This window comes from Ophidiomyces ophidiicola (assembly GCF_022830035.1).
Source record: "Ophidiomyces ophidiicola strain CBS 122913 chromosome Unknown scaffold_3, whole genome shotgun sequence".
NCBI lineage: Eukaryota > Fungi > Ascomycota > Eurotiomycetes > Onygenales > Onygenaceae > Ophidiomyces > Ophidiomyces ophidiicola.
The window spans coordinates 553,489-580,502 of NW_026054643.1; the positions used below are offsets into that span (position 1 = coordinate 553,489).

Genomic DNA, 27,014 nt, shown 5'->3' on the forward strand with positions numbered 1-27,014 from the left:
GAAAAGAAAAATAAGAAAAGAAAAGGGAAAACAGCCATAGAAGAGCCAACCAAATATCATGCAGTCAATGCATGCAAGAAGATTTTGTCACGGCTGTGTATTCCATGAATTCATCCATGGAAGATCAAGAGACCCTTTATATGCACCCCAATCACAAAATCCTGGATGTTCAGGTAACTCCCAAAATAATGCTCCAAAGTGCACCTCATCCAAAAAGAATTTAGCCTAAAATGCAATACAAAAAGAAATACGGTGGGCTGAAATAAATAAATACATTATGCATGTAGCTGTGCATGGAGTTGACGTTTACAAGAATGGCCATGTTGAAAGGAAAAAGCAACTCCATGGGCCAATGCTGTTAAGAGGTATTAAACACTACATGATTATTAAAAAGGTCAAATCACATGTAGCAATTAGAATCTGGCCCGATCGCCTGGCCATTGATCCAGGGTCGAAAAACCAGAGGCCAGGCTTTTTTCTGCCGCACCAGTGATATTGTAGAAGACTGGGGAGTCGGGAGAGAAGTCAGTGCAGCCGGAGGGGTCGTCAAAATTATAACTTGTCGCGGCGATATTTTTTGCTGTAATTGCTGGAGATGACAGGCGGTGTGGCTCATCATACGGTGTATGGATTGTAACGTCATTCATAAATTCGGATTTGAAGTGATTGGAAGAGTAGCGATTGTCCTCCACCCTCTGTGCTTCTCTCAGAGCACGTCGAAACTTCGCTGCTTTTTTTGTTGCCCGGCCACCCTTCGCACCTGAGCGTTGTCGCTGTGGCGCCGGGTTCTCGGACCTTGTAGGCTTTTTCTGAGCGCCTTGTTTCCGATACCTCGTTGTTGACTCCACTCCATACTTTATAGCACTTTCGGTAAGCACCCAAACATTACCGGATTTCTTAGGCAGTGTACCGGGAGAAGATACATCTCGGGCTCCTATAAACGCCTATTTTACTTGTCAGCAGAAAACCCCCAAAAAAAAAGAAAAGAAAAGAAAAGAAAAAGAAAAAAAAGAAAGAGAAGCGTGCAAACATACAGCATTCATTGAAAGATTGTGGCGGATACTATTTTGCCAACCTTTAAAATCTGGGTTCTTCGCTTTATTGGTGTGTTTTTCAAACCATTCGTAGATCTCCTTAAGAGTCATTTTGTGACCGGGGGCAGAAATGAGGGCTTTCCAGATCAGCCTTGCATAAGGTTCGTCAGATGTAGCACTTTCGGAGTCAGAATCTTCTTCAGAGACCCCAAGTACTCCATCCGGTACGGAGCGAGGTTGTAGATGCAGATACGAGTCGCCTAGCGGGCTGGATGCCATAGAATTATCGGGAGTAAAAGATGAGTACGAAGCACTTCCGGGTCTCGATGCGGAACCCTCATGTGAATGCCGTGATACCACAGAGCCGTAGAGATCAAATCGAGATACCGGCACTTCTCGGTCCTGGAATGATATTGGCGACCCTAGCTCTTGCGGCCTGTAGAGATGTTGACAGTCCCCAAGACTCTTTAGGCTTTCAACCTCCTCAAAAGAGGGGGCTAGTTTGTTAATTTCAAACCAGTCACTGTATTCGAGCAGAGGCGTTTGGATCTGAGAAGGGGGGTAGGTGAAGCCGTTGGGAATAAACTGTTCGTGGTGTCCGAAAATGCCTGAATCGCCAGGAACCTGATTAAGGTCGAAATCCCAAGTATATGGGTCGGCGATAGGATCCGACATCGACGGCGAACAATGAATTTCCGAATAGTCAGGGAGGCCGAACATCTCGCTATGGAAATGCGGAAAGGAAAGCTCATCCAGAGTCGCTCCCGTTGCGGAAACAGGCGTGAGAGCGTACGGGGGCTGGAATGACGATTTCCTGGTCGGCGTTGGCATGATCGGGCGAGTGCAAGTTGTAGATGGCGGCACGCCTTGAAAGAGCTGAGACATGGGACCTTGTTCTATCTTTCTTTTCGACATAGTTCAACTGAGATAAGACACTTTGTTCAGGTGCTTCAGCAGTGCCCAAATCGGTGGGGTCAACAGATTCTCTGAATGTGTGACTTAACTGAGGAGGAGGTGTTTAAGAACAGGGCTTGTGAGACTAAGATAAGAGCAAGTAGGAAGTGTTTTCAGAAAACAAATGAAGTATCGGCTGGGCAAGTTACTGAAACACCTTTCCAAATTGATCAGAGCACAAGCGCATTTGCTTGCTTCCTATAAGCCGTGGAGAGCGAACGATAGAAAAAGAAGCAAACAAAGAATTAGGATCCAGAACCTAAACAGAGATCCGGTATAACATTGTATCGAGCCTGAAGGTAAAGGCCTTGTGGAACAGCAAGCTGGCTGGTGCCCCATACGTAGGGCGGACTAAATGCAAGGGTGGCCAAGATCCACGTCTACAGTAGCGTGGGAGAACGGGGAAGGGAAGAAAATGTGTCAAGATGCCTAGCTCGTCACATAGTGATGCTGGATTGGGCGCGGACGGGAAGCTGCATGTAGGGTTGAAAATCCGCCACTAGTTACATCTTGCAGAATGGTATAGCGGCAGGTGGCTGGGGCCCCGAATAGTGGTCAGACAAAGCTTCTGGAAGCCTTATGGTTTCTAGATCGTTTCCCAATGGGCAAGGGCCACTGGGGGTCCCATGTCTCAGGGAGCTGTCTTTCCCGCTCGCTGAAAATGAAGATCCCAATAGAACTGATATTCTGAAAGTTCAATTACCATTCGAATATAACAGATACCCAGGAGCCAAAGTATTTCCTTCCATTATGCACCAAAACCACAATATGAAAGAGTAAAGCTCCGTAGATGTCGTATAACTGAATACCATGTAATAAAACCGTGACGAGAAACGAAAGGTCAAGGGTGGTTGCTGGCGGCGAAGTCATTGTAGAACGAGGCGTAGTAAATTTTGGTGAGTAAGCCATTCGATGCAGAATGTATTGGAAATGCACGAGACAAAGAAAAAGAAAATCTCCGAAATTCTATGTAATGTACGGAGTACGGCGATGAATGAACTGCCACCCAGAAATAACTACTCTGGCCAATCAAGATTTGGCCTAGGATTCGTTTAGTAGTGAAATATTGTGATGGGTTGACAGGGGGAGGGAGCGGCAGCGCCACACACAGTGCATGAGGAGAGACGGCCCCATGAAGTTCACTTGCGATAGTAAACCTATGAACATGGGTTAGAAATTTCTATGGTGGAAATAAAGAGCGGTAAAGGCAAATAATACCTTCTTGAACTGGAAATGTAGCTGCAAAATGCCCTGAAGCAACATGTATTAGATGGATCTCGTCATTAGGGGCCACCTAGCTTACCTTCTCAAATGTGCTTTTGAACCCTCTTTCACGCTTAGCACTATAATCCCACTCCTTGTCTACAATTCTAAAGGCGAGATCCTCATATGGTGGGCCTGAAATGAAACGAATGATGCACGTATCTTCTTCTCCCGCAGCAGCGAAGGACTGGCCGCGTTTTCTTCCATGTTCACGTTTTATTTTATAAGTTGGAGCTTTAGTTTTATCAATGAGGTCAGGGTAAAATATATTAAATTTGTACCCTTGAACAACTTTCGGCGGGGGGTCATCATAGTCGTAATGTGTTTGATTATATTTATTCCACTCGTAGCCCATCTGGACACGATTAAAGTAGCGCGGTTTACGAGGACGATATTTATTGGCCCAAGCCGGCTTTACTGGGGAATTGACAACTTCTTCTCCAGCGAAAATTTCCTCGTTTTCGTTGATCCCCCGCGCAACCTCCCTTTCGTATAAAGCCTTTGTGGCTTGGGAGAAATCGTCATTCGGTGCCGAAAGAAAGCGTGGTGCAACTGCAGATACAGTCGACGATGGAAGCGTATTCGAAATGGCGGGCGTTATCTTATCAGTGGATCGTTGACGTAATGGCACAAAACCCATTTTTAATATCTTTTTTCGTTCAGAAAACTATGTAGGGTCAGATAAAACTCCGGTAACAGCACGAAATTGGGCAGCATACCACCTGGAAAAGAAAAGATTCTTCATCAAATATCACAAGGCTCCTGTCATGAGACTGAAGCTGCAATAGTGGATCAGGATCCAAATTTTTATTAGGTGGCTCGGCTCGTTGGGCATTTTCAACGTCAGCATACGGCGCAAGAGGAGCAAGTTTTGCCTGCAAATGTTCCGCTTCCTCCCGCTGCTGTTTCTGCAGCTCTTCAGATCTCCCCTTGATAACAGCCTGGAAGACACGTCTTAGTTTCGCGCGGGCTTTCCAGACAGTCAAGCTCTTCAGTAGTTGCTCCCAGTAGTCCGTGTCAATAGGTTCCCTTGAGTTCAATTTTTTTCGTATCTGCGTCTCAAGAGTCACAAGCTCTTCGTAGGTTTTTGGGCAAAGGAGTTTATTGATATCGGCAGCAACGGAGCCGACAACTCGATCTTCAGGTGCTGACGATTCGGATTTTTGCTTTCGGTCATTGCAAATTACTTTCATAGTCTACGAATAGAATTAGTTTCATTGATTTATATGAAACGCTTAGGGAACAAACCATCCAATACTCCCGATTTTCCAGGTTGGTTTCAAGCTTCAAGAAGGTCTCGATATCTTGCTCTAGGCTAGTTAGTTGGGAAACGGACAATCCCTCAAAAACGCCATCTGGATCAATCAAATCAAGATCCGAGTCTGGAATTTCATCGTCGAGCGGATTTCTGGTCGGGTCGATAACGCGTAGAGTTATTGTGAGCCAGTCAATGGCCTTCGCTCGCCCTTCCTTTACCCGTATCTCAGCCTTCTTTTTGGCTTGCCGGAGCACAAAGTCATCCTCTTGCGCAACCCAATGTCGCATTTGCTCATCTTCTTGCAGTAGATTTAGCCGTGCCTGCTCTTTCATGCTCCATGGCTGCTGAGAGCTACTATTGTCCTTTCTCATGCGAGGCCGGGTATGATTTGTGTCGTCAACATAGCGTATCTTTTCGGGGCGGCCCTTCGAGGGGGAGCGCGACCTGCTTCGCTTTGAGGGGTTTTTATCACGAAATGTGAGTGACATCGTTTCGGGCGGCTGTTATAACGTCAGTCGCGCAGGGTCGAGATTATCAGGAATGGAGTTGAAGAGGTTGGCTGGGGAAACTCAAGCGAGTTCGGCAAAGCTTCCTTGAGTGGCGATATCGAAGCTTAAATCGTCAACAAGTTACCAGGAGGCACGGACCGCTAGAAATGGCCAGGGAATATTAGATACATATATCGATCATGATGCAGCAACGCTGGAAGTCCTTGCCTCTTGACACTGGTGGAAATCTTCCTCCCCTTTTCTTCAGCTACGTTTCGAGCCTACAAGGCTACGAGATTCTTGTCACTGACTTGGCTTATGTTTGGTCCGAGTCCCTGAGCCGCAAGCAAGTCCTTGCGAACGCATCTAAATATGATACCAGCATTGATCCTAGCGAGGATGATGATCAATATCTTGTTTTACTTCAAAAGCTCGGTGATGCTTTAAACGGAGAGAGCGGCACCTCTCTCACCTTACAAGGCCATCAAAATAGAAGTAGCCTCAGGCTATCCACCAAGACAAAGTTGCCTTCACCTTTAGAACCACTTACCTGGATTATAAATCTATCACAACTGCCCCAGAGCTCCCTAACCCAGCTACTTTTTCTCCCTGTTCTTCGAGTCGCCGCTAGTTATGAGTCACGAATGGAAGCTCTTACTGAGAAGTTAAAGGACAAAGATTGGGCCTTAGGCAAACTTTTTGACAAATTAGAAGCCTCTGGTATCGATCTCAGCACAGTGTTCCCATCGTTGACGGGCACACGATATGGACATGGGCGCAAGGCATCTACATTTTCACTCGCATCGGAATTGATTAGAGGCATCGCTCCTTTCGATAAAACGGCCTGGGACTCGGAGTTTGCCAAGGGTAATCTCAATCAGCACCTAGATGAAAATATTGTCACGGAACTCTCAGTCTCTATTTCTAGCTCTAAGCCCGAAACTATTGGAGAGGATTGGTGGGCCAAAATTGGACAGCATCATAGCAGTCCTAGTGGCAACTCCTCACGGCCAACAGCATTAAAAGCGAAACCTAGAAAACTCATAGAACCCGAAACTGAAACTGAGGACGAATTCGAAGTACGAGCACAATTCTTTTATTCTTGAACTACAATTAACTGATGACGAATAGACTCATGCATCACCTGCACCACTTAGAAAGCCTTCGCCAAGTAGCGTTATGATAGGCGGTAGCAATGAGGCAGAAGGTTCTCCCATTGGAAAAGAAGTGAAACAAACGTCACAAGCTAATTTTAGGGAGGGGAATATCCATAACTATACAGACGAAATAGTTCTTTCAAGTAATCCCCATCCTTCGGTTCCATCCAAAAAGGCAAAAGCTAAAGGCATAGGGGTGATCGGTGGTAAAAGGAAGGGCAGCAGCTTGCTAACGGGAAAATCTGACAAATCAACTACTCCTGATATCCCTCACCACAACCTTCTCGAGAGACTTTCGACGGATGCCGGGCCAGCACAATACAAAGAAGATCGCGTATCCCATGCAGTCAAACAGCAAGCAGCACCGCCAGAGGCCAACAACAATATTGATGAATCGCTCCATCATGGAATGAAGCTGAAAGGCCCTCGCGTAAAAGGTGGGCTGGGCCAAATAGGAGGCAAAAAAGCAGCTTCAACCTCAAGAGTAAAGGAGCGCCAGGGATCTTCAAAGGAAGTCGCAATGAACGATGAAGTTTCTGACTTAGAACCACCGAAAGGCAAAAGTAGGCTCGGCATGATTGGAAGCGATAAGCTTTCCCGGAAACAAAACAATACTGTTGCCGAAAACAGTCCTACACTGAGGCAGGAAACTGTGCAAACGGCTGATGAACCATCTGACATCGAGCACGACAAATATGCAGATGCCAATGCAGCTGAAAAACGAAGACCGCCAAAAAGTTCGAGATTGAATACTGATTCATCTTACACACTCTTAAAGCAGGAAATGGAACCTACTAAAGATGAAACTTTGGAGAAACGAGCAAATAAAAGAAGAGAAGCTCTCAAGCAGCAGTTAGAATTGAAAAGCGGTCCGGCAAAAAAGAAAAGAAGATTTTAAAAGACACTTGAACATTTACACCATATGCTTCGCCATGCTGATGTTCACTAGCATTTTAACATGTACGAAGAATGACTACCCGCAGGACTGATGAATATTGATGAATTGGGATCTATATGAATACTACCAGCTCTTATGTAGTTACCAATGATGTAACTACTTCAAATTTAGCCGCCTCTAGGGCTTAGCGGAAGCTTATTCTTTTGGTGCCGGCGCTTAAATTGACAAGTTATGGAAGAATTACTATTTGGAGAGTAACAGATTCACCAAACGAGATACAGACTTGCATCTTGCCAAGTTATCAAAATTATAGTCCTATCTTAGACTGAAAGTTCTGGCACCTTAGCCCAGGTATATATGCTTATGAGGATCATGCGCCCCCACAAGTACATGTGCACTTCACGCCTGATTCCAAGGAAGTCAGGCATTTCACAGAAGCCATGAATGATATATTGGAGAGTTAATGGAGTTCGTTAATCCTAGGACAAAAAATGAATTCAGGCTGAAACTTTACCCAACAGAGGTAGATAGTGTGCTAGCATTGCTTGTCACACAAATAGCAAATAAAAAAGGGGTCCATCACTATGGCAGATAGAACCTTACAAACAAAAACAGATGCAATGGCCCTCCGTACTCCCATAAACGACAAAGTATCCCCTATAGTACAGTACATCTTAGATGCCATGACAATAAGAAAACAACAGAGTAAGGAGGCAGGAAGGGAAGTAGAAGTTACTCAGCAATGCGAAAATAGACGAAAAGAAGCAACATGCTTCGAATAGGGTATAATAGAAAAAGCTAGCAGATATATGTTGCATGCGTGATGCATTCGCGGTGGGGGAGGACGCATATTCAGGTTTCAGATACTATCCTAGACGTTCTCGGCCCCCGCCTCTAAGAATATTACCCCCCCTCCTCCTATTAGTATTTATTTTAGTGCCCTGTTGTCTTCCCTGTTCCCCAGGCGTAACCAACCTAACTTTTTTCGGAGACAACACAGCCGACGCGTCAGGGCTGGTCATAACAGTAGCAGGTGACGACGCAGCAGACCCTAGTCCTGCAGAGCCCACCGTGCCCAGCATCCCGCGTACCCTCTCAACAGCCTTACTTTCGCCTGCAGTCCAGGAGTCTCTCTTGGCAAACACAGCACTAGGACAACGCAAAGATTGTGCGTCACGCGTTTTTTTTTTAGATGCCTGATATTTGTCTCTTAAGGGGCCTGGGCCGCAGTCATGATCACAGCCAGGTGTTGCGCAACAACCCTCACTAAGTGACATGTCGCTAAGCCAGATTAGTTGGCAGGCGGTGTGCGCACCATGTCCACAACCTTGGCACCAAGTCCATAAAGTCCAGCCGCCAGTGCGGGTAGTCGCCTTAAGACGGGGTTCAGGTGCATGGCCATGAAGTATTGGAGCACCGGAAAGGGGAATACTAGCCGGGCTCCTTTCTGGACGGGACTGTAAGACGGAGCTGTATTTGGGCTTTTGGCTAGAATTATCACTTAAAGCAGCTGCTTGCATAATCCATTTCTCTGGCGGAGTGCGGCTCATGCATATTGTGCAAGGCGGTTGTGCAACATTGCATCGATGACACAACCGGTTATTGCGGACTGGATTGTCGTATGGCTTATTGCATTGAAAACAATAGACGTTAATAAAAATGTCTTTAAGAGCGTAATCGTATACTGCCGGATATGTTGGCACGCATTGACGCCGGATCTCAGCGGCCTCCACGTACATTTCACGCCGTAGAAGCTGATCGTGGTAAGATTGGATAATGAGCTCTCGTTCCTCATATGGCATGATATTATCAAGAGAACGAAAAACAACATGCAGCTTGTGCAGAAAATGGACAGCACTGACGAAGTCAACAGTTGAACTAGCCGCATAGTACCTAATTGCCTCTCTGATTACAGCTTGTGGGCTCCATGGTGGGTATGATTGTGTAGGTTTCTTGCCGTCTTGAAATAGGTGGGTCGCTGGTGAAGCAAAAAGTCCTTCAAAGGAAAAATATTCTTTAGCAACCGGAATAGGCGCAGATTCAGCTAAGAATGGGAGGGGTGCAAGAGGGCGATCAAGATGTATGTTGTGTACTTCTGTGGGAATAACTTCATAAGACTTTTCGCTTATAGAGGCATCACTGTTAATTCTTTCTCTACTTTTGGAAGGGGAGTCATCCTCGTGCTCTGGGATGCTCTGTAGCAAGCTCTCCTCAACTGCTGACCAAGGGCTATCTCCCAGGTGAGAGATATCGGACTTTCTTTGTGGTGATGACGGCCTATCAGTAAGATATGCTGTATAGTGAGAGCTATCTGTAGAAGCCGAGAACATTGAAAAGCTCTCACCAGAATCATGGCGGGCGTATGGTATGGGGCGATGTGGGGGCGGGCCCCCATGAGATAGAGTATTGGGTGGCATTACGCCCTTTGGCAAAGATTCATAATCATTCAGAACGTCACTTTTCTCTTCCAATTGCCTACCATAGTCATGGCTGGGTGAACTGTTATGATGTTCAAAATCACTGTCCTCTTGGTGTCTCCAGGTCCCACGACTGTTGATAGTACGGGGTGCAGACCTGTGCCCATCAGTATATGACTCATTCTGACCGGCGTCAGAACATCTTAGATGCTCATGTGACAAGCGTTTAGGCGTGAGAAGCCCGTCTTTAATTTCTGGTTCGTCGTCTTCAATGTTCTCTGGACGGTTATCTGAAGTGGGTCTTTTATGATCCGAGACCCAATTTTTGGATGGGAGCACGGCTGGTGGTAGCGGTGGAAGCTCGGTCCAATCCTGCTTGAAATTTTCCTTTTCATTATCATCATCGCCAAACTCATCAGGTGCTGCTTCAGGCAAAGGCCGGGCGAGAGGAGTTGCAATATCAGATTCTACATCAATCTCAGGCGTTGCAAGAGATCGGTATTTGGTATCAGTTTCGTCCTCAAATAAATGAGTCGAGATTGTGCCTGTTATAGACTCCTTGTTCGCAGATATCTTTTCACCAATGTGCTCATTGCCGTGTAAATGCGATATATCAGTAGATTTGTCCGTTTGCTGCTCATGAGCTCGAGCAGCAAATTCGACAGAAACTGCATATTTGGCAACCCGCCACGTTCTACCGAGTTTAAAAAAACCTGCACAGTCAGCTTGTATTGCATTATGCTCGAAACTGTCCAAGAAAGAATCCACGGCAGATGCTGAGACACCTTCAGGAAAATGATTAGTGATTAGTGGTGAATAATTTTTGACGAGATATGTAAAAATATCTTGGTCAACAGTGACGCTAGGAATGCTCCCAATGACGCCAGTGTCAATTGGTTTATAAACGCCGGTTTTAGCAACAGCCTTCTCAAGAGGTACCACCTGCGGGATGTCGTCCTCTGAAATCGAGGAGGTGCCGCTAAGAGACTTAGATAACCTGGCGTACGGAATTCTATTAGATCGCTTACGATTCGTTGGAGGTTCATCAGTGGCATCATCAGGGAAGCTAGCATTTTTATCATTAGCTCCAGGTTGCGAACCCCGCTCCAGAAATTCTTCGATTCCAAAATTGGTACTCTGTAGTTGGCACCTAGGTCTCTGACGAGTGAATGCAAGTCCACCATTTGGGTTCCAAGCCATAGCGCAAGGTCTACGCCGCTGGATTACTTGGGGTGCATGGTTCATATCAGCCCGTGTGAATACTCCCTCACCGTTGACGGACCACAGCAAATCGCTTGAAAACCAAAGAAGATCCGTTACGGAGCGATTGTGGTGGTCAAACTCTCTAAATGGAATGTGAGGCCTGCGAAGATCCCATAAATGAATGCGGGGATCTTCCTGATCATAGGAGGTTACCACTTGAGTTGACTGCCAATCTCCGACTTGATCATTTCCTGTCCATGAAGCTGGGCGCCATCTGGCATTCATAACTGATTGGGGTGCTCGAAGCTGAAAACAAGGCTTCTGCCTTCTATCCGATAACGAAAAGTCCCAAACTTTGATGAGACGGTCCGCGCTGGCACTAACCAGGTGTTTACCATCTGGATGCCAATCAATGGCGGAGCACGCTTTCTCATGGGCATTAATTTTCATTAGAGGAGCGTTTTCTTTGCGCACGTCCCACCGTTGGATTGCACCACTATCCGTGGCTGTGGCAAATTCCACGCCATCCGCAGGCGACCACCTGATATCCCGCACAGCCTCACTATGGCCATTGAAGCAATGCTTGCTTCCAAAGTTCACAACGCCTCTTGCCCCCGAGAAGACGCGTAGATCCCACATACGAATGGTTGCATCTTGACTTCCCGACAATAGCCATGCGCCACGATGTGGATTGAACGCCAGCCGATGGACCTGTCGCATATGTTCATGAAAACGGCCCAACTCCACGCCGGCGCGATTGAGGTCAAAAATGGCGATTCGGCCGTTAGTGGCGGCTGTTGCAATAACCGTGCTATACTCCCCATGGGACCACTTAACGTCCTTTGCCGACAGCTGATCCTTGAACTTAGATGCTAAAGCCGCGGGTGACGCATTATGAGCTGCAGAGTATCCGATAATCGCGGAGCGGATATTAGTGTCCTCAGAGCAATGATCAGAAGTGACCTTGATTGTCCTTAGGATTTCCCTACCGGCCAGGACGGCATGGGTGCGCTGGGGTGAGACATCGAGGGCAGCGAGGGGAATGCCGGTTTTGTGGGAAAGCACAGGTGATGCCCCAGGCCTACGAAGAAGAAGCACATAATCAGAAGGCAAAATTTCGCCATGCGTATCACTTGGTTATAGGGCACACGGAAGCAGATGAACTTACACGGAAGCTGAGTGCTTTAAGCCGGGTGATATAGCTGAGGTCACGCGCGTCGAGCCCTGTTGGGGGCTTGGTGGACGCGACCCGTAAAAGAACGGATGCGCAAATCGCGCGAGCGCGCTGGTAGCCTTGATGGCATATTTTTGCGGCGGCAAGGGAGGGGGAGCAGGAGGAAGCGGGGAAACAGATGGCGGGTTTGAAGAACCGGAGTTCCTCAGAGATTCCGCCATTATGGAAACTCATTTCAGACGCCCATGTTGCAGCCAGGCAATGCGCAATGAAAGGGCTGCCGATCCATTTCTGTCAAACGCCGCGGAGAGCTCACAGCACAGCCGGTCGTGGCAGGCGATGAAGCTGTCATGTGCGGCAGCTTCCCAAAACGTGCTGTCCGGATTAAAGTTGCGCTAGCGCCGGTGGGCTTGGCGCCGGGAGGCCTCCCGTGACCATGTCGCTAGCCCGTATCAGGAATAGCCCTTTCGGCACCAATCGTCCAATCGCCGTCTGACATTCCTTTAGGACGGACAACAGGACCAGCGGCCGACTCTGACGACGTGGTAGCCCTGAAGCACAATCCTGGGGTATCCTGAGACATTTTGATCTCGCATTAGCCACCGCCCGTACGGAGTAGTTCTTGCAGACTTGGCCAGTCGTTGACTGTTGAATGCTGAGCTGACCAGGCTGTTATCATTATCAGGTATTTCTGAATGCATAGTCTAATCCACGTACTCCCCCCATACATGCTATTATTCAATCTCCAGCTGAAACGAAGAATCGTATTCGGAACACGGACGCCCTGTGCTGGGCTCCGGTCATGGGTACGACTTACATCTGCTGGATACGGATCTGGAGTTTAACGCACAGCTGGAGGCACAATAAACACCATGCACTCCGTATGTAATTATGTATGTACGATGTGTGTGTTAGCTACAAAGCTTCATCGTCCGGGGGGTTCTCATGGCAATATCTTACTACAAGCTCTGATCTGAAGAGTCAAATGCGGGGTAGAAATTTCGGCAGTTACTTGGCCGATGTGAAGCTGCCATTCAAAAAGAGTGTATACATATCTGATAAGGTGTAGTCTTGTATGTCCTGGGGTTTCTCCAGGGCGGTAAAGCAAAGCCACCGAAGGCTATTATTGGCTAGATATATTGAGCAGAGGGACGTCAAGTGTCCCGCGTTTTCAGTTTTAGCGTCCGCTAGTTTAGCTACAAAGAATCAAACGATTCATGAGTGAGGCTTTTTTTTTTCGCAGCCATATGTTTGATCAAAAAGATCCTTCTCAGTAAAAAGGTGCAGATCAACTCGTATTTCGAGATTGAAGAAAAGAAGTAATGCGACCTAACAAGGCAGTCGTTCCCAGAGTGTTCGGTTGCGATCCCTGCCATTAGGGAGCGGTCTTAGGCGCGTTAGAATTTCAAAGATGAAGCCCTTCCCGTACATTTGATTACAATGTATATCATAGAGGCACTGCGTTCCGCTTGCGGGTGATATAAATAGCAAAGATGATGTAGGAGTGCTTCTTTGGGTTCGATCCGCCTGACGTGTCAATTTCGACATTCTGATTTCCCTCCGCCTTTTGGCTGATCCGGCCACGAATACCGCAATGACCTGCCGTTGCTGACGGACAGAAATTATTACCGGAAGAGATTCAAAGGCCGCGACGGTTATATGTCGAATACGTTCAGGGTTTCACACTTGACGCGCCGACCCGCGGAAGACACAGACCACTGCAAGGTGCCAGGGTCGAATCCCGCTCTGATTGGGATGACGGCTGGCAATATTCAAGGTACAAAGTTTCTTGCATTTCGCATACGAAGCGGCGTACCTGATTCCATACAGCAGGGTCAGCGTGGACAGGGTTGGCGTATACATATGTGTTAGCAATCCCTGTAGGATGTAGCATCCTCCTCTGCCTTTGGTCCAGGCGATATATAAGTGTGGATACCGTTTTATTTTTGCCCTCTTGCGTGCCTCACTCTCCACGGCAGAGGTACTTGGTACTGCGTGATCTCATATGAAGGGAGAGACGCCGACGCAGTAGTACCCTGTACATCCTTCGGATCCCCACTTGAACAGCCGGAATTCTGCCAGTCAGCGAACTAAAGTATGTTCTTGTTATCCAAGTCTCACCGCCCTAAGAAAAGGAAGCTAGCTAATCAAAGCTGGTTCCAGATTCAAGACACTCAGTGCTCACCGCCCATGAATGCTGTGGGTGAATTTAATTGGGAGGAACGGAAGGGGAAACATGAAGGAGGGCTGGGAGCTAGCAGAGTGAACTGTGAATTCTTGTTCCTTTGTGATCAGCCGGAGTTCTCCCTCACTTGTGAGCAAGAAAACAATCCTGCCACCCAGCTCTGCGCAGCGGGTGATCAAGAATTAACTTTACCTGGGATCTCGCGCCAGTCAGGAGGCCAAGATTGGGTTGGAGCTGTCTTTTTTCGGCATCAACTCTCTTTTTAACCTTGATACGCCACTCTCTGTTTGTCCACCACACCCCTTCTGGTCTCTCGCCCGTTTTGCTTCACTTTTTTTCCTTTCTTCTTTCTTGTCCACCTTGACTTCACTTCTGTGCCGTCCTCTTGTACCACTAACTGTCCTGCAACTGTTGGCACGCCAGTGACATTGGGTAACTGCCTCCCCGCCTTTGTCTTCGCGCTTGCCGACCGCCCTTAAATTAAGGATACCTCACTCTTCCACTCTTGAGCTGTTCCTCCACCTTCACCCCTCCAAAGTTGTGTGCCGCTCTCTCTAACCTCATATTCTCTTGTCTAGCTTTCCCTGCAGCTCCTTGAGTGTTAGTTCCCTTTTCAATTGGCCAATTCAACAGTCAATTTCTCAAACATCTCACCGCACTCGTTGTTTTGTGCTGGACTAGCCTTCATTGTCAAATTCAAGCACCTGGGCAGACATCACACTTTTAACGGCCATTTTCACCAACCTTCAGAGTACTTTGGCTCATTGGAGCTCTTTCACAACACGACATTTGTTCAATTGCAAACATTTCATATCATGGAAAAGGGCGAACTTGAGTAACACCCAAAGGCAATAATAAGGAATTGGATTCAGCATGGACTCTGCTACTATTGTCAATAGTGGTTTGCAATCACATATCGACAATGCCACACTCAGGGTCGTGTTGCAGTACATGCAAACAGTCTCCCCGATTATCATCGTTTTAGTCTTCAGTATTGCCTTTGTGGCCAACTCAATCATCTCTGCTAGGAAAGTGAAATGCAATGCAGCTGTGACCACAGGACCGGGCGGCAGGCCTCTCCCTACACGGATGCGGAGTACAGCTGTCATCGTGACCGATAATGTTGAGGATTTTTCACCAAACGTAAAACTGGTTTTCAAATGGCTATCCGTCAGTATCTTATTGACATTTGTCGCTGATGCAGCCTTAAATATGTCTCATGTGATGTTACATCGCCTCGAGCATTGGTGGGCCGGGCAATCTGTCGTGGTATGCTTCCTTGCCAGCTCCTCAGTAATATAGCTAATGACCACTTTAGATTTATATAGTCGGCTCGTTCTTTGCGTGGACAGTTGTACTGATATCTCTAGTTGACACCACACCCTCCCCAACCTTTGCGCAGTTATATCCATGGGTTTTGGCAGTGCCCCTGGAGCTGACCATGCTTGCTGCACATTTTGCGCTTTATACTAGCCCGCATCATGAGCCGGTTGTTGGTGACCCGCGTGGAGGTCCCTTGAAGAAAAAAATCACAGCATGGGAATCAATTGAAGTTGTTATAGCCCTTGTACGCCTGCTAACTTTGGTGGGTATCGTCTTGCTGTATACATTCAATTCCACAAGCTGGACGCCAAACGAAGGCGGGCGAGTTGGGGGCGCCAATGAAACGACAGGATTGTTGAGGCCAGACTCCAGTGCTAATAACGGCATGAATGGCAATGGTTATGGTTCCGCGGAAACAACTCCCAAAGCCCAGACATCTAAACCCGCCGAAGTTGAGGCAGCTTGGGCCCGCCCTTCCTCTGCTCCTGCAACTACCTGGTGGGAATATCTTAGTGGATATTCTGTCTTCTTCCCTTATCTTTGGCCGTCGAAATCACACCGCTTGCAATTGGTGGTTATGTTTTGTTTCAGCCTGGTGTTGCTGCAGCGGGTAGTAAATGTTCTCGTGCCGTACCAAGTTGGTATCATCATAGACGACCTATCAAGTGACGAAATTGGGTTCCAGCAGGTCCCATGGGTGGGCATCTGTCTTTATGTCTTTTATCGGTTTCTGCAGGGCAGCCAAGGCTTGATAGGGTCGTTGCGGTCTTTCCTCTGGATCCCCGTCAGTCAATATTCGTATATGGAGCTCTCGACGGCTGCATTCGAACATGTACATGGACTTAGCCTGGACTTCCATCTGGGCAAGAAAACTGGTGAGGTGATTTCAGCTTTAAACAAAGGCAACTCAATCAACAATTTCTTGGAACAAGTTACCTTTCAAGTGCTACCCATGCTCATTGATTTGTGCGTGGCCATTGGGTACTTTATGATTGCATTTGACGTGTATTATGCCCTGGTAGTGACCATTGTCACATTTGCCTATCTGTACGTTACTATTCGCCTAGCACAGTGGAGAGCAGAGATCCGCCGCACAATGACGAACATGAGCAGACAGGAGGATGCGGTTAAGTGAGTTACTCTTTCTGTGTTTGAAAAGAGACATGAGCTTTGCCTAATATGGAACGCAGGAATGACTCCATTATTTCTTACGAAACAGTGAAATATTTCAACGCCGAGCAGTATGAATTTGGTCGTTACCGGAGTGCTGTAACAGATTTCCAGAAAGCAGAGTACCAGGTTTTATTTTCCCTCTCACTGCTAAACACCAGCCAGAACACTGTTTTTATGCTTGGCCTGATGGTCACTTGTTTCATTGCTGCATTTCAAGTTGCCACAGGTGAAAGGAAGGTTGGTCAATTTGTGACCTTGTTAACATATATGGCCCAGCTTCAAGGGCCCCTCAATTTTTTCGGCACATTTTATCGGACCATACAAAATTCGCTGATCAACTCAGAGCGGCTGCTAGAGCTCTTCAGAGAGCAGCCCACTGTTGTTGATGGCCCTCTGGCATCAAAGCTTCCGGGTTGTATGGGAGATATCAAGTTTGATAAAGTTGAGTTTGCATATGATTGCCGCAAACCAGCACTCAATGGCCTGAGTTTTCACTGTAAACCAGGAACCACTACTGCTCTCGTCGGTGAATCCGGAGGTGGGAAGTCGACTGTGTTTCGCCTTTTGTTCCGGTTTTACAATGCTGCTTCGGGCGGTATACTTGTTGATGATCGCAAGGTCGAGACCATCACCATCGACTCACTTCGTAGCCACATTGGCGTTGTGCCCCAGGATACCATTCTCTTTAACGAAACCATCATGTATAACTTGAGATATGCAAACCCGGCGGCAACTGATGAGGAGGTATACGACGCATGCCGTGCTGCCAGCATCCATCATAGGATTCTCACATTTCCAGATGGGTATGAAACCAAGGTTGGTGAACGTGGGCTTCGTCTAAGCGGTGGTGAAAAACAGCGAGTTGCTATCGCACGGACCATTTTGAAAAACCCACGGATTATTTTGCTTGATGAGGCTACTGCGGCACTTGATACCGAAACAGAGGAGCATATCCAAGGAGCGCTATCTACGCTATCTAAAGGTCGCACAATGCTGGTTATTGCCCACCGTCTAAGTACAATAACTACTGCGGACCAAATTCTTGTGCTCCAAAATGGGCAAGTCATTGAGCGTGGCACCCATGAACAGCTGCTTTCGTTAAAAGGCCGATACTCCAGTATGTGGAGAAAACAGATTCGTGCGCAACGAGCAGCTGCAGAAGCACAGGTACTGCAGGTTCGGGCAGAGCGGCTGAGAAGTGCGTCTACAACCGCTGGAGGTGAGGATAGCTCAAGCCAGTCAGACGAGGAGCACTCCAAAGGAAATGAAACTCCAGAGGAGAAGCCTACACGCCCCCCTCTCGGGCAGCGTTGGTCCAAGATTTCGGATGCCAAGGGCACAACCCAATAAAGACGCTTGTTGAATCGCTAATATTTCCTACAGGGACAATAGGAATTGGAGGAGGGCTGATTGCAGGGTGTGAAATTCAACTGATACCAAATGCGCGCTTCATTCCTGGCGTTTACCAAATGGTCCATCAGAGGCGTAAGGGTTTTTTTTTCATCGTTTTATCGGGTACCTGTTATAAAAGCATGGCCACGAAATTTATGATATCTTTCTTTCACTTGCCTGTTTTCTTGTACTCTGCGGTCTATGCCCCCTGGATACTACATACATTTCTTTGGGAGGCTCCGTTTTAATGTGTAATTTCATTTTTTTTCTTCTTCTTCTGTCATGGAGGTGGGCACCGGAGGTATAGATTCCGCAAAGCAGTGTTGACCGTTAGAATTAGCTAGCCAATATCATCCACCCGTTGCATCTTCTCGCAGCCTTGCTGACCGCAACAACACACACAGCCTGATAGGCTGGCGCGCGCCGCCGCGGAAACGCGCATGCCAAGCCCTCGCACTGGGCAAACTGGTCTGAACTCTGACCGCGGTGCAACCAGGCGTGCCGCGCTGTCTCAGCGCACCGCATGAGCGACGTGATACAGACATTTACACAACGCCCCTCTCGCGGGACGCCAACAGCTCAAGTTCGGGCTACCAGAAACGACAGCTCTTGCCCTCCCACCGCCATACCTTTGACCGCCGAAAGGTCGTTACTTTCAAAAGCCGCGATTGGGGGCCACCGGTATTCCGCTTTGCCAGCTGCAGCTTCACGCCCCCCTGTGCATTCTCATCGATGCATTCGCCGTCCATACAACTTCTGCGCGCACTGCATGCATCCATACGGTCGCCCCGAAGGACCATTTCGTGGCCAACGCACCTCCATCCAAGCCCTGCTTCTGGCCACGCTGTTACCACACCCCTTCTATCACGGACCATAACATCTACCGCTACGGCAAACTACCCGGGAAATACCAACGGTAACAATAGCAATGGGAAATCGCCGTTTCGGTCACCCCTGCCGCCCCCGCCGCAGCGCCGCTCGGAGCTCTCTACCGCGGATTTGAAGCCGAAATCTCACTACCGTGGGCCTCCGCCGCCTGAAGATCCGCGGACGGATACCAGTATCCGCACGGATATTAGTGCTCTGGATGTTTTTGCTGGTGTTGCCACTCCGTCCACCGCCGTGGACGCTTGCCTGGATGATGGGTTTCATTTGAATAACGGGGTTAAGGTGACGGGCGGAGACGGTTGTTTGCTGGTTGATGGGGAAGCATTTGCCTGGAGGCCATGGGAAGCTGGCCAAGCAGGTACACTCAAGGCAATGGTGAATGACAAAGGGCAGTGGGAGGTTGGAGAAGAGGCCTGGGGTGTGTTGAGCTTGATGTGGCCGAAGCCAGGTAGGCAAACATAGCCATCGTTGTTTCAGTATCGATACGTCACTAATACGCGTTTTCTTTTGACTATCCTCCAGATCTACTTATTCTTGGACTTGGTGGGATCGTACGGCCAATCTCTCCGGAGACGAGAAAACACATCAATCAGCTAGGAATACGCATCGAGGTTCAAGATACAAGAAACGCAGCTGCGCAGTTTAATCTTCTTGCTACTGAGAGAGGCGTTGGAGAGGTTGCTGCAGCTCTGATACCTGTTGGATGGAGGGCGTAGATTGGAGCCTGCCGTAGGCCTGTGTACTATGCTCCCAAATCTGGGATTGCAGTTGATTTATTATACCCAACAAGCCATAAACTAGTATATGTATTCTATATTGCCCTTAAGATTCCCTTGAGCTACTCCCTAGAGTTCCTCCAGATACTTCTACGAAAGCTCTTGGTAAGAAGGCACCCGTGTTCATTTCTACAAAAACCTGAGCTGGTAACCCCATTATCTCCATATTCTCCCTAATCCACCTTGATTTCCATCTGAGAGCTCCAGTAGTTCGTTTCTTCGCCATATCTGAGACATGGAGGCTGGCTTGGCATGGGTGCTAGTGAGTTCGTGACTTCAACGTGGCGGCTGACTGGCGATGGCAACCGACGGTGCTTCTGTTTCTTTCTCCCAGGCCTCCTGGACACCTCATAATATGAGGTGATCTAAGAGTTACTCGGTGTATCACTGGCAGTCGCCTACTATATGACCCATCGACTTCACGTTTGCTAGTCTGTTCTCATCATGACGCGAAACGACCCATTACTCGTCCAGCGCCCATCCTCTGAACAATCGGCAGAGCGAAGCGACGCTGAAGAGGATGCTCTCTTAACTGGTCAACGAACGTATCGTGACCAAGACCGTCGCGGAGCTACGTTTTGGCGTCAGATTGGATTGTTCGCATGGGCCCTGCTAGCTACTGCTGCTGTCATCATCCTCGCCGTTGCCTACCAACATCAACAATCCACCGGTAAAGGTGAAGGAAGATGGCGCGATTCAAGGCCCATGGGAAAACGGAACCTGATATTTATGGTCTCCGATGGCATGGGCCCTTCGAGCTTATCGATGACGCGCAGCTTTCGCCAGTTGCGAGACGGCCTTCCCATCGACGATATTCTCGTGCTGGACAAACATCATATCGGACAATCTCGAACAAGATCAACGTCTAGCCTGGTTACAGACTCTGCCGCTGGTGCGACGGCGTTTTCGTGTGCGAAGAAGAGCTACAACGGTGCTATAGCTGTGCTGCCAGACCACACTCCCTGCGGGACTGTCTTGGAGGCTGCGAAGGCTGCTGGTTATCTAACAGGCTTGGTAGTTACGACGAGAATTACAGATGCTACTCCTGCCTGCTTTTCCTCCCATGCCAACATGCGTTCATACGAGGATTTGATAGCGGAGCATCAGATTGGAGAGTACCCACTTGGCCGCCAAGTTGACCTTATCCTTGGAGGAGGAAGATGCCATTTCCTCCCCAACTCTACCTCAGGTAGCTGTCGTGGTGATAACAAGGATATTGTGCGACTCGCCCAATCGAAAGGATTCTCGTACTTTGATGACCGCAAAGGTTTCGATGCGCTCAAACTTGGCACTGCTGTGAAGCTTCCCTTGCTTGGCCTTGTTGCTGATAAGGATGTGCCTTACGAGATCGACCGTCGATATCAAAACGACACATATCCTTCTCTAGAAGAAATGACTCGAACGGCTTTGAAAGCGTTAAGTGATGCGACGCGTGATAGTGACCAGGGTTTCTTCATCATGATTGAAGGCTCTCGCATTGACCATGCCGGCCATGGTAACGATCCAGCAGCTCAGGTTCACGAAGTTTTAGCATACGATAGAGCTTTTGCTGCCGTATTGGAATTTCTCGAAAAGGATTCCACCCCTGGTGTTGTTGTTAGTACATCTGATCATGAAACCGGTGGATTAGCCGTTGCACGACAGCTTCATCAATCATATCCCGATTACAAGTGGTTTCCAGGCGTCCTTGTTAATGCTAGCCATTCTTCCGAATATCTTCAAGCCAGGCTTGATGGGTACCTTAATAACGAAGGAAAATCGGCCCCCAAGAAGGAACAGAGTGCATATGTTCGTCGCCACTTTTTGGAAAATGGCCTTGGAATATATGATGCGAAGGATGCTGAGATTGATTCACTTCTTCGTTCGGACTCTCCGATCCCTGCGGCCTATATTTTTGCAGATATGGTCAGCCGAAGAGCTCAAATAGGTTGGTCAACTCATGGACATTCTGGTAAGTTTTTCTTTTTATTCGTAGACACCTTTTATTTTTCTTTCAATACCAATGGTCTAACCCAAATTCCACAATAGCTGCCGACGTAAACATCTATGCGTCTTCTCCGCGTGACGTTATGAATCTTCTTGGTAACCGCGAAAACACCGAAGTCGGTGACTTTCTTGTCAATTATCTTGATTTGGACCTGGATTCGATCACGGAAAAATTAAATGGCACGAAGACCACCCCAAAAGCTAGTAGCAATGGCTACGCCTGGATGGGAGCACCGCTCGATAGCGATGTTGTTGTCGATACACTTGATATTTATCATGGCGACTTCAAGAAACGCAGCCTCTCCTGGCCAAGTGAAGTCGTCAGTACTGATGGAGGATGCGGGTGCGGGATGGCACACTAAGGCCAGGATTAGTTCTTACTGTGCCCGTCTTTAGCTGCTTGCCTTTTCAGCTGTATAGCGTGAAAGGTATTTCGGCGTCTGCGTTTTCTCCATATATGCGTGCAGATTTTCTTTTCAAACCTTCCATTCTAGGAGTCTACGGAGTTAGAATTTGCCGCAGTTTCGGGTTCATTTTCCGCATATATTAGAGTTCTGTTCTCTCGGCCCTTTGCTAAACAGAAGCAATTTACTTGAGCTCGGAGAAAGGATTCAAGGGCACAACTGCTTGTCAAACAGTTCTCCCATTTTCCGCTTCTTCTTTCACCTTTTAGAGGTTTGTGAAACTTTGTCTACCTTTAATATTTCGACCGCTCGAACTATCATTCAGATGGGCATTTCCTCTTGCTTATTTGTGCCGAATGGGATATAGCTCCTTGTTAATAAATAGCCTTGTTATAGACCAAATGCTAGACTACATAATTACGCTCCATAAGATACCGCCTGGGAGTATTTTAGATAATGTCACGGTGCTGATGCTGTGTTTTATAGTACATCCTAGGATTAGGCTCCTTTATACCGAGTGGTTTTCAGTCAGCCGCCAAATTGTCCACATGCCCCTTGTTCTGTTCATTACCCGAAACCAACTATTTGGATATCGCAACACCATAACACCAATAAACCCCTGAAATTCAACTCCGTCATCCCAGAAAATAGTCGTTCTCCCATTTTGTACATCTAGAGAAACGTTCCTATGGCAAAGAATGAAAAGGTTGGGGAAAACACTCATGTTCTCCCCCCTCTCCCCACAAAAAAGCAGTCTGCGCCTTGAATGAACAGATTATCTTGCTCTCTCTGATAGCAAACATCACATGGATGCCGAGCATACAGTGGACCAGTAATGTTTTTTGGCGATGGGTTGCAATCATGATCAATTTTGAAGGGAATGTTATAGTGGTCGCGCTCCCAGGGATCGTTAATTCGTTGGAGCTGATCGAAGACGCGGTAGCAGTAAGATCCAAGAGTGTATATCGAGTGATTGCAGGAAAAGAACACTCGATTATAGAAGCACATTGTACCTGTGAAACATGTATCAGAATTTTTTCTGTGTTTTGGCGTGTGGGTGACTGACGTTGTGAATGAAGATTTATGAAGACTTGTATGTGCTACAGCAGTTGATAATTTTGTTGATAAACAACTTGGAATTGCCAGTGCGTGGAGATCAAAAAGGAGTGAGTATGTGCATCACTCTCTAAGCTTGATGATGAAAAGCATGTAGCAAGATACAAGCGGCATCAGACAAACTATGCGTCAAAGGGAATGTAGATTTATACATGTCGTCTATAATTTGAACTGCATGGTCACCACCAACATAGTGGTAGTGTGAGAACACGGATATTCAACGATTCAATGGTTTCATAGGTTTGGGTATATCAAATCAAAACAGGCTGCAATTGTATACTGCTTGGACTTCATAGATTTGTGTTTGCTTGGATATTTAAGTGAAATATAATATGTTTTTCATATAGAAAGCCTCATCTTGTCGACTAGACAGGGGTGGGGGCGCAACGAAACATTTGAGAGCTCTTTGAAAGCGAACAATTGCCTGATATGTAACTCCTCAACACTTTGTTGGGAATATCACATAAGTAGAGTGACCTAAAAAATATTCAACAGAGGTCTCTCCATTCTTGCCTTGGAATTCGCATCAAAGCTATATTTCGCTTGCTATGGGCAATTGGGCAGGATGACAAACAAAGCCGCCCAAAAGCATAAGAATCGGATAGACATTTGGGTAGTGACACATGGGTGAGCAACACGGGAGCTTGAGACGCGAGAGAGGAAATTTACATTTCGATAGACTTGGGACGAGGTTGGGAAAACATCACGCTCAGGCTGGCCGGATATGGTATGTTTGCTTCCCGGTGTGTTTCAAGAAGGGAAGAAGTAGCAAAATCTCGGCGTATTGATTTCGCTCTAGAAAAACAGCAACACTCTTAAACACCGAGCTGCCTCTTGTTTGACCTACTTGGCGAAGCCAGTACTGTACGCTGTGGACTTGTTGACTATTTTAAGACGATAGCCTAAAGGTTCCCCGAAATACTCAGGTCGCCACTCGCCACAATGAGATCAAGGTTTTTGCGATCCAGGCAACTTGGGACCACATGGTTGTAGGTTTCGGGTATGGCGCAAAGGCAAAAAAAAACAAAAAGCCAAGTCTGTATAAGATAAAACACAATAGAGAAGAAACGTTAGAATTTGTTAATAATATTTATGCTGAGAATCGTTATTAGCACCCATTAAAGGGTACATATACGCTGAAAAATTTTTCAGGTAAGCTAGAAAATGCCAACTAAACCACCCGTCTGGCAACACAACATTCAGATGTAAGAGGATTGGGAAAGATCGATATCTTCCCCAAAGATTATACAGCCTGCAAAAAAGAATTAGAGCTGCCCAAAGGGCATGTGCAAATTACATCGCAACGAGAACCACAAGTGCTACGAGCACTGCAAACAAGGATCCGGTAAGTACTTTTTCGCCTTGCGGAGAAGCGCCGCTCTTCTTGTCACTAGGGCTGCCGCCTTGGGAGAAATCTCCTGGGTTAGGTCTGCTGTTGCCACCATTCCCGGGAGATCCGCCGCTGCCGCCGCCATTGTTATTATTGTTATTGCCATCTTGTCCTCGGTTTGCATCGGCACCGGGTCCGGCTCCAGTCAAGCCAGGGATAACAGCGATATGGCTACTTTGAGCAGGCTTATTACTTCCAGAGGCCGATGGATAGTCAGCGGACATGTTGCGGCCGTTGCCGAGGAAGGATTTCAAAGTCGTGTCTTGGTCGGTGATTTTGAATGCATCCTCGGTGCCCTTGAGATCAGTAAGGACATAAGACTTCGATCCTTCGGTCTTAGTATTCTTTGGTGGGTTGTAGCACTCAATCGTGACCTCGTCAAAAGTCGCATAATAATACCCATGTCTTGTAATATCTTCATGTTTCCAGTCAACTAGGCCACCGCCCCAGTTGATCGTGCCTGGCTGGTTTGAGGGCAGCCCAGCAGGCCAGAGAGACAGTTGCACACGAGTCGGTGATTGGGGGAAAGCATACTGATTCGATGTCTTGTTGAATGTATCGGACCGTTTCGTCACGCGAACGGGTTTCCCATCGATACCCCAGGTGATCTGGTCAGGAGTCCAGTCAATTTCGTAAGTATGATATTCGCTGAAGGTATCCGAAAGAGATTGGTTTTTTCCATTAGTATCTGCAAGAAGCCGTCAGAATATATTTTATTTTCAGGCGGAAAAGTAGGGGGTACGAACAGTCTGTAACTCCTTGGAAGTAGTAATTGGTTTGGGCAGTAACCAAATCGGCCCCGACGAATTCAAAATCGACCTCATCTTTCACGTCTGACAGAAGAATAAATGCGGTTACAACACCCTTGCCACGGCTAGTCTTCAATCTGGCGCTTACTTTGCCATACCAGAGATAGTGGTTATAAGCTAACAACGTGCCTACGGTGCCAGGGGCCATGGTTAATAACAGAGTGCCATCATTTGATAAAGGCTGGCCACTGGAAACCCAATCCGCCTTTTCTGCATCTCCAAGGTATTTTGTATTGGGGACAATGCTGTCAAGATTATCCCAGGTAAACTTCTTGCTCTTGCACGCCGGAGCTGGCACGCAGGAATCAATAGCAAAGGAAGATTTCGCGTCGCAGCCCCCAAGGCAATAGGCACCCGATCCGCATTCTCCGTATTCTTGAAACCCGAAAAGAAAAGTTAGCGTCAACCGCCATGTTACACCACCTAGACAAAAGGGAAATCACTCACGCGAGCAGCACGGAGAGCTTTCAGGACATTTCTTTCCTGGGTTGCACTTTTCAGGTGCAGCAAATACAGCCTGTGATGAAAGGGCTAAGGCCAGCGCGTATGCCAAAAGGCGAGTCATCGTGAGACGGTTTGTATGTACGGTGGTTATGTAGTGGTAGGTAGCTCGCTAATAACTGTACAGCGAAGGGGGAAAATTAAGCTTGATCTGCGCGTTGGTGGAATTAAATAAATGTATAGGTGTAGAGTGTATATGCAGGTATATTATATATAGACAAAGATCCAGTGGGCGCTGCTTGAAGTCGGCAGGCTCGACGGAGAATTTGGGATCGCGCGATATCGAGAAAGAACCAACAAGGCTGCGATAACTAACGAAGGACTGTAGAGTATGGGGATTATACACGAAAACAGAAATTAAAAAAACGCGCTGCTCAAACTCCAAGGAGCGCGAAGCGAGTGATGCTTCCTGAAGATGAGTAGAAGAGGTGAAGAGGAGGATGAAGAGGAGAAACGACGGGAAGCCGGCACTGAATGAGGCCCTGTGGTTAGGGGGGGGCCCGCCTTGAGCATAACCGGCCAATGGCCGCGGGTCAAGGAAGCCCTGGTGGAGAGCGCGGTCAACATGGGCCAATCAACTGCGCGTCAGTTGCCGTTGCAGCCAATCAGCGCTGTATTAGCCGCAAAATTTCCCCGTGGTTTCCCAGATAAGCATTTTAGGGTTTGCTGGCGTTTTCTTTAGGTTAAGCCGCTGGCACTGGCCAATAATGTCCCGCTTTAAATTTCGGCTAAGCCTGTCCAGGACTCCTGACCCCCACCTGCAATACAACGTCATGTGTCATTGGATTACAGCATAAAATGGGCACCTTTCATTGGCCAAATGCTTTGATGTCTTAGTCATCACTTCTGCCTGGCAGCGTCATTCTCAACCCACCACGTTCGCGCGCACGAAACACCTCCAATAATTAATGCCCCATCAGACACATCACACCACTGCAGGGAACTGGGCGTCAAACATTGCCCGCTCAGCGCAGGCCGGGAGATCATGGACAAGCCGGTGGTCTGGTGGCCAACCTCGTGATTTTTGAGACTCTCATTTCTTGGCAGAAAATACGAGTTGGACAAGAAGCCATGCTCCCAGTGCGTGAGTTGCACAAAACCCTGTCAGGTTGGAATGGATTTTTCAGGTGAAACCAGCTGGGATTCACATCCAGCAAAGATGTGTCTCAAGCCTCCGGCAACCACGTGTCTCTGTAAAAACGGTGACTTCATCCTCTCTACGGAA

General features: G+C 47.6%; 8 protein-coding genes across 8 annotated transcripts; 4 read left to right on the forward strand and 4 right to left on the reverse strand.

The window, feature by feature from the left end:
- Positions 1–413: 413 nt before the first annotated feature.
- LOZ57_001223 (uncharacterized protein) lies at positions 414–1,949 on the reverse strand (the record flags this gene model as incomplete). The annotated part of the gene is made up of 2 exons (XM_049250315.1): positions 414–944; positions 1,035–1,949. The coding sequence occupies 2 exons, from the start codon at positions 1,947–1,949 to the stop codon at positions 414–416; spliced, it is 1,446 nt and encodes a 481-aa protein (XP_049110675.1).
- Positions 1,950–3,127: 1,178 nt separating this feature from the next.
- Positions 3,128–4,997, reverse strand: LOZ57_001224 (uncharacterized protein; the record flags this gene model as incomplete). The annotated part of the gene is made up of 5 exons (XM_049250316.1): positions 3,128–3,145; positions 3,207–3,239; positions 3,292–3,918; positions 3,971–4,447; positions 4,500–4,997. 5 exons carry the CDS (start codon positions 4,995–4,997, stop codon positions 3,128–3,130), a joined length of 1,653 nt encoding a protein of 550 aa, XP_049110676.1.
- Positions 4,998–5,197: 200 nt separating this feature from the next.
- On the forward strand, positions 5,198–7,052 carry LOZ57_001225 (uncharacterized protein; the record flags this gene model as incomplete). Its single annotated transcript, XM_049250317.1, has 2 exons — positions 5,198–6,076; positions 6,129–7,052. The coding sequence occupies 2 exons, from the start codon at positions 5,198–5,200 to the stop codon at positions 7,050–7,052; spliced, it is 1,803 nt and encodes a 600-aa protein (XP_049110677.1).
- A 1,210-nt stretch (positions 7,053–8,262) lies between these two features.
- RTC1 (SEA (Seh1-associated) complex subunit) lies at positions 8,263–12,067 on the reverse strand (the record flags this gene model as incomplete). The annotated part of the gene is made up of 3 exons (XM_049250318.1): positions 8,263–8,318; positions 8,368–11,753; positions 11,841–12,067. The coding sequence occupies 3 exons, from the start codon at positions 12,065–12,067 to the stop codon at positions 8,263–8,265; spliced, it is 3,669 nt and encodes a 1,222-aa protein (XP_049110678.1).
- A 2,837-nt stretch (positions 12,068–14,904) lies between these two features.
- On the forward strand, positions 14,905–17,877 carry hmt1 (ATP-binding cassette-type vacuolar membrane transporter Hmt1; the record flags this gene model as incomplete). Its single annotated transcript, XM_049250319.1, has 3 exons — positions 14,905–15,300; positions 15,350–16,485; positions 16,545–17,877. The coding sequence occupies 3 exons, from the start codon at positions 14,905–14,907 to the stop codon at positions 17,875–17,877; spliced, it is 2,865 nt and encodes a 954-aa protein (XP_049110679.1).
- A 774-nt stretch (positions 17,878–18,651) lies between these two features.
- Positions 18,652–19,523, forward strand: LOZ57_001228 (uncharacterized protein; the record flags this gene model as incomplete). The annotated part of the gene is made up of 2 exons (XM_049250320.1): positions 18,652–19,255; positions 19,330–19,523. 2 exons carry the CDS (start codon positions 18,652–18,654, stop codon positions 19,521–19,523), a joined length of 798 nt encoding a protein of 265 aa, XP_049110680.1.
- A 504-nt stretch (positions 19,524–20,027) lies between these two features.
- On the forward strand, positions 20,028–21,931 carry PHO8 (vacuolar alkaline phosphatase; the record flags this gene model as incomplete). The annotated part of the gene is made up of 2 exons (XM_049250321.1): positions 20,028–21,534; positions 21,612–21,931. 2 exons carry the CDS (start codon positions 20,028–20,030, stop codon positions 21,929–21,931), a joined length of 1,827 nt encoding a protein of 608 aa, XP_049110681.1.
- Positions 21,932–24,382: 2,451 nt separating this feature from the next.
- Positions 24,383–25,853, reverse strand: UTR2 (putative glycosidase CRH2; the record flags this gene model as incomplete). Its single annotated transcript, XM_049250322.1, has 3 exons — positions 24,383–25,167; positions 25,226–25,663; positions 25,736–25,853. 3 exons carry the CDS (start codon positions 25,851–25,853, stop codon positions 24,383–24,385), a joined length of 1,341 nt encoding a protein of 446 aa, XP_049110682.1.
- Between the last annotated feature and the right edge of the window lie 1,161 nt (positions 25,854–27,014).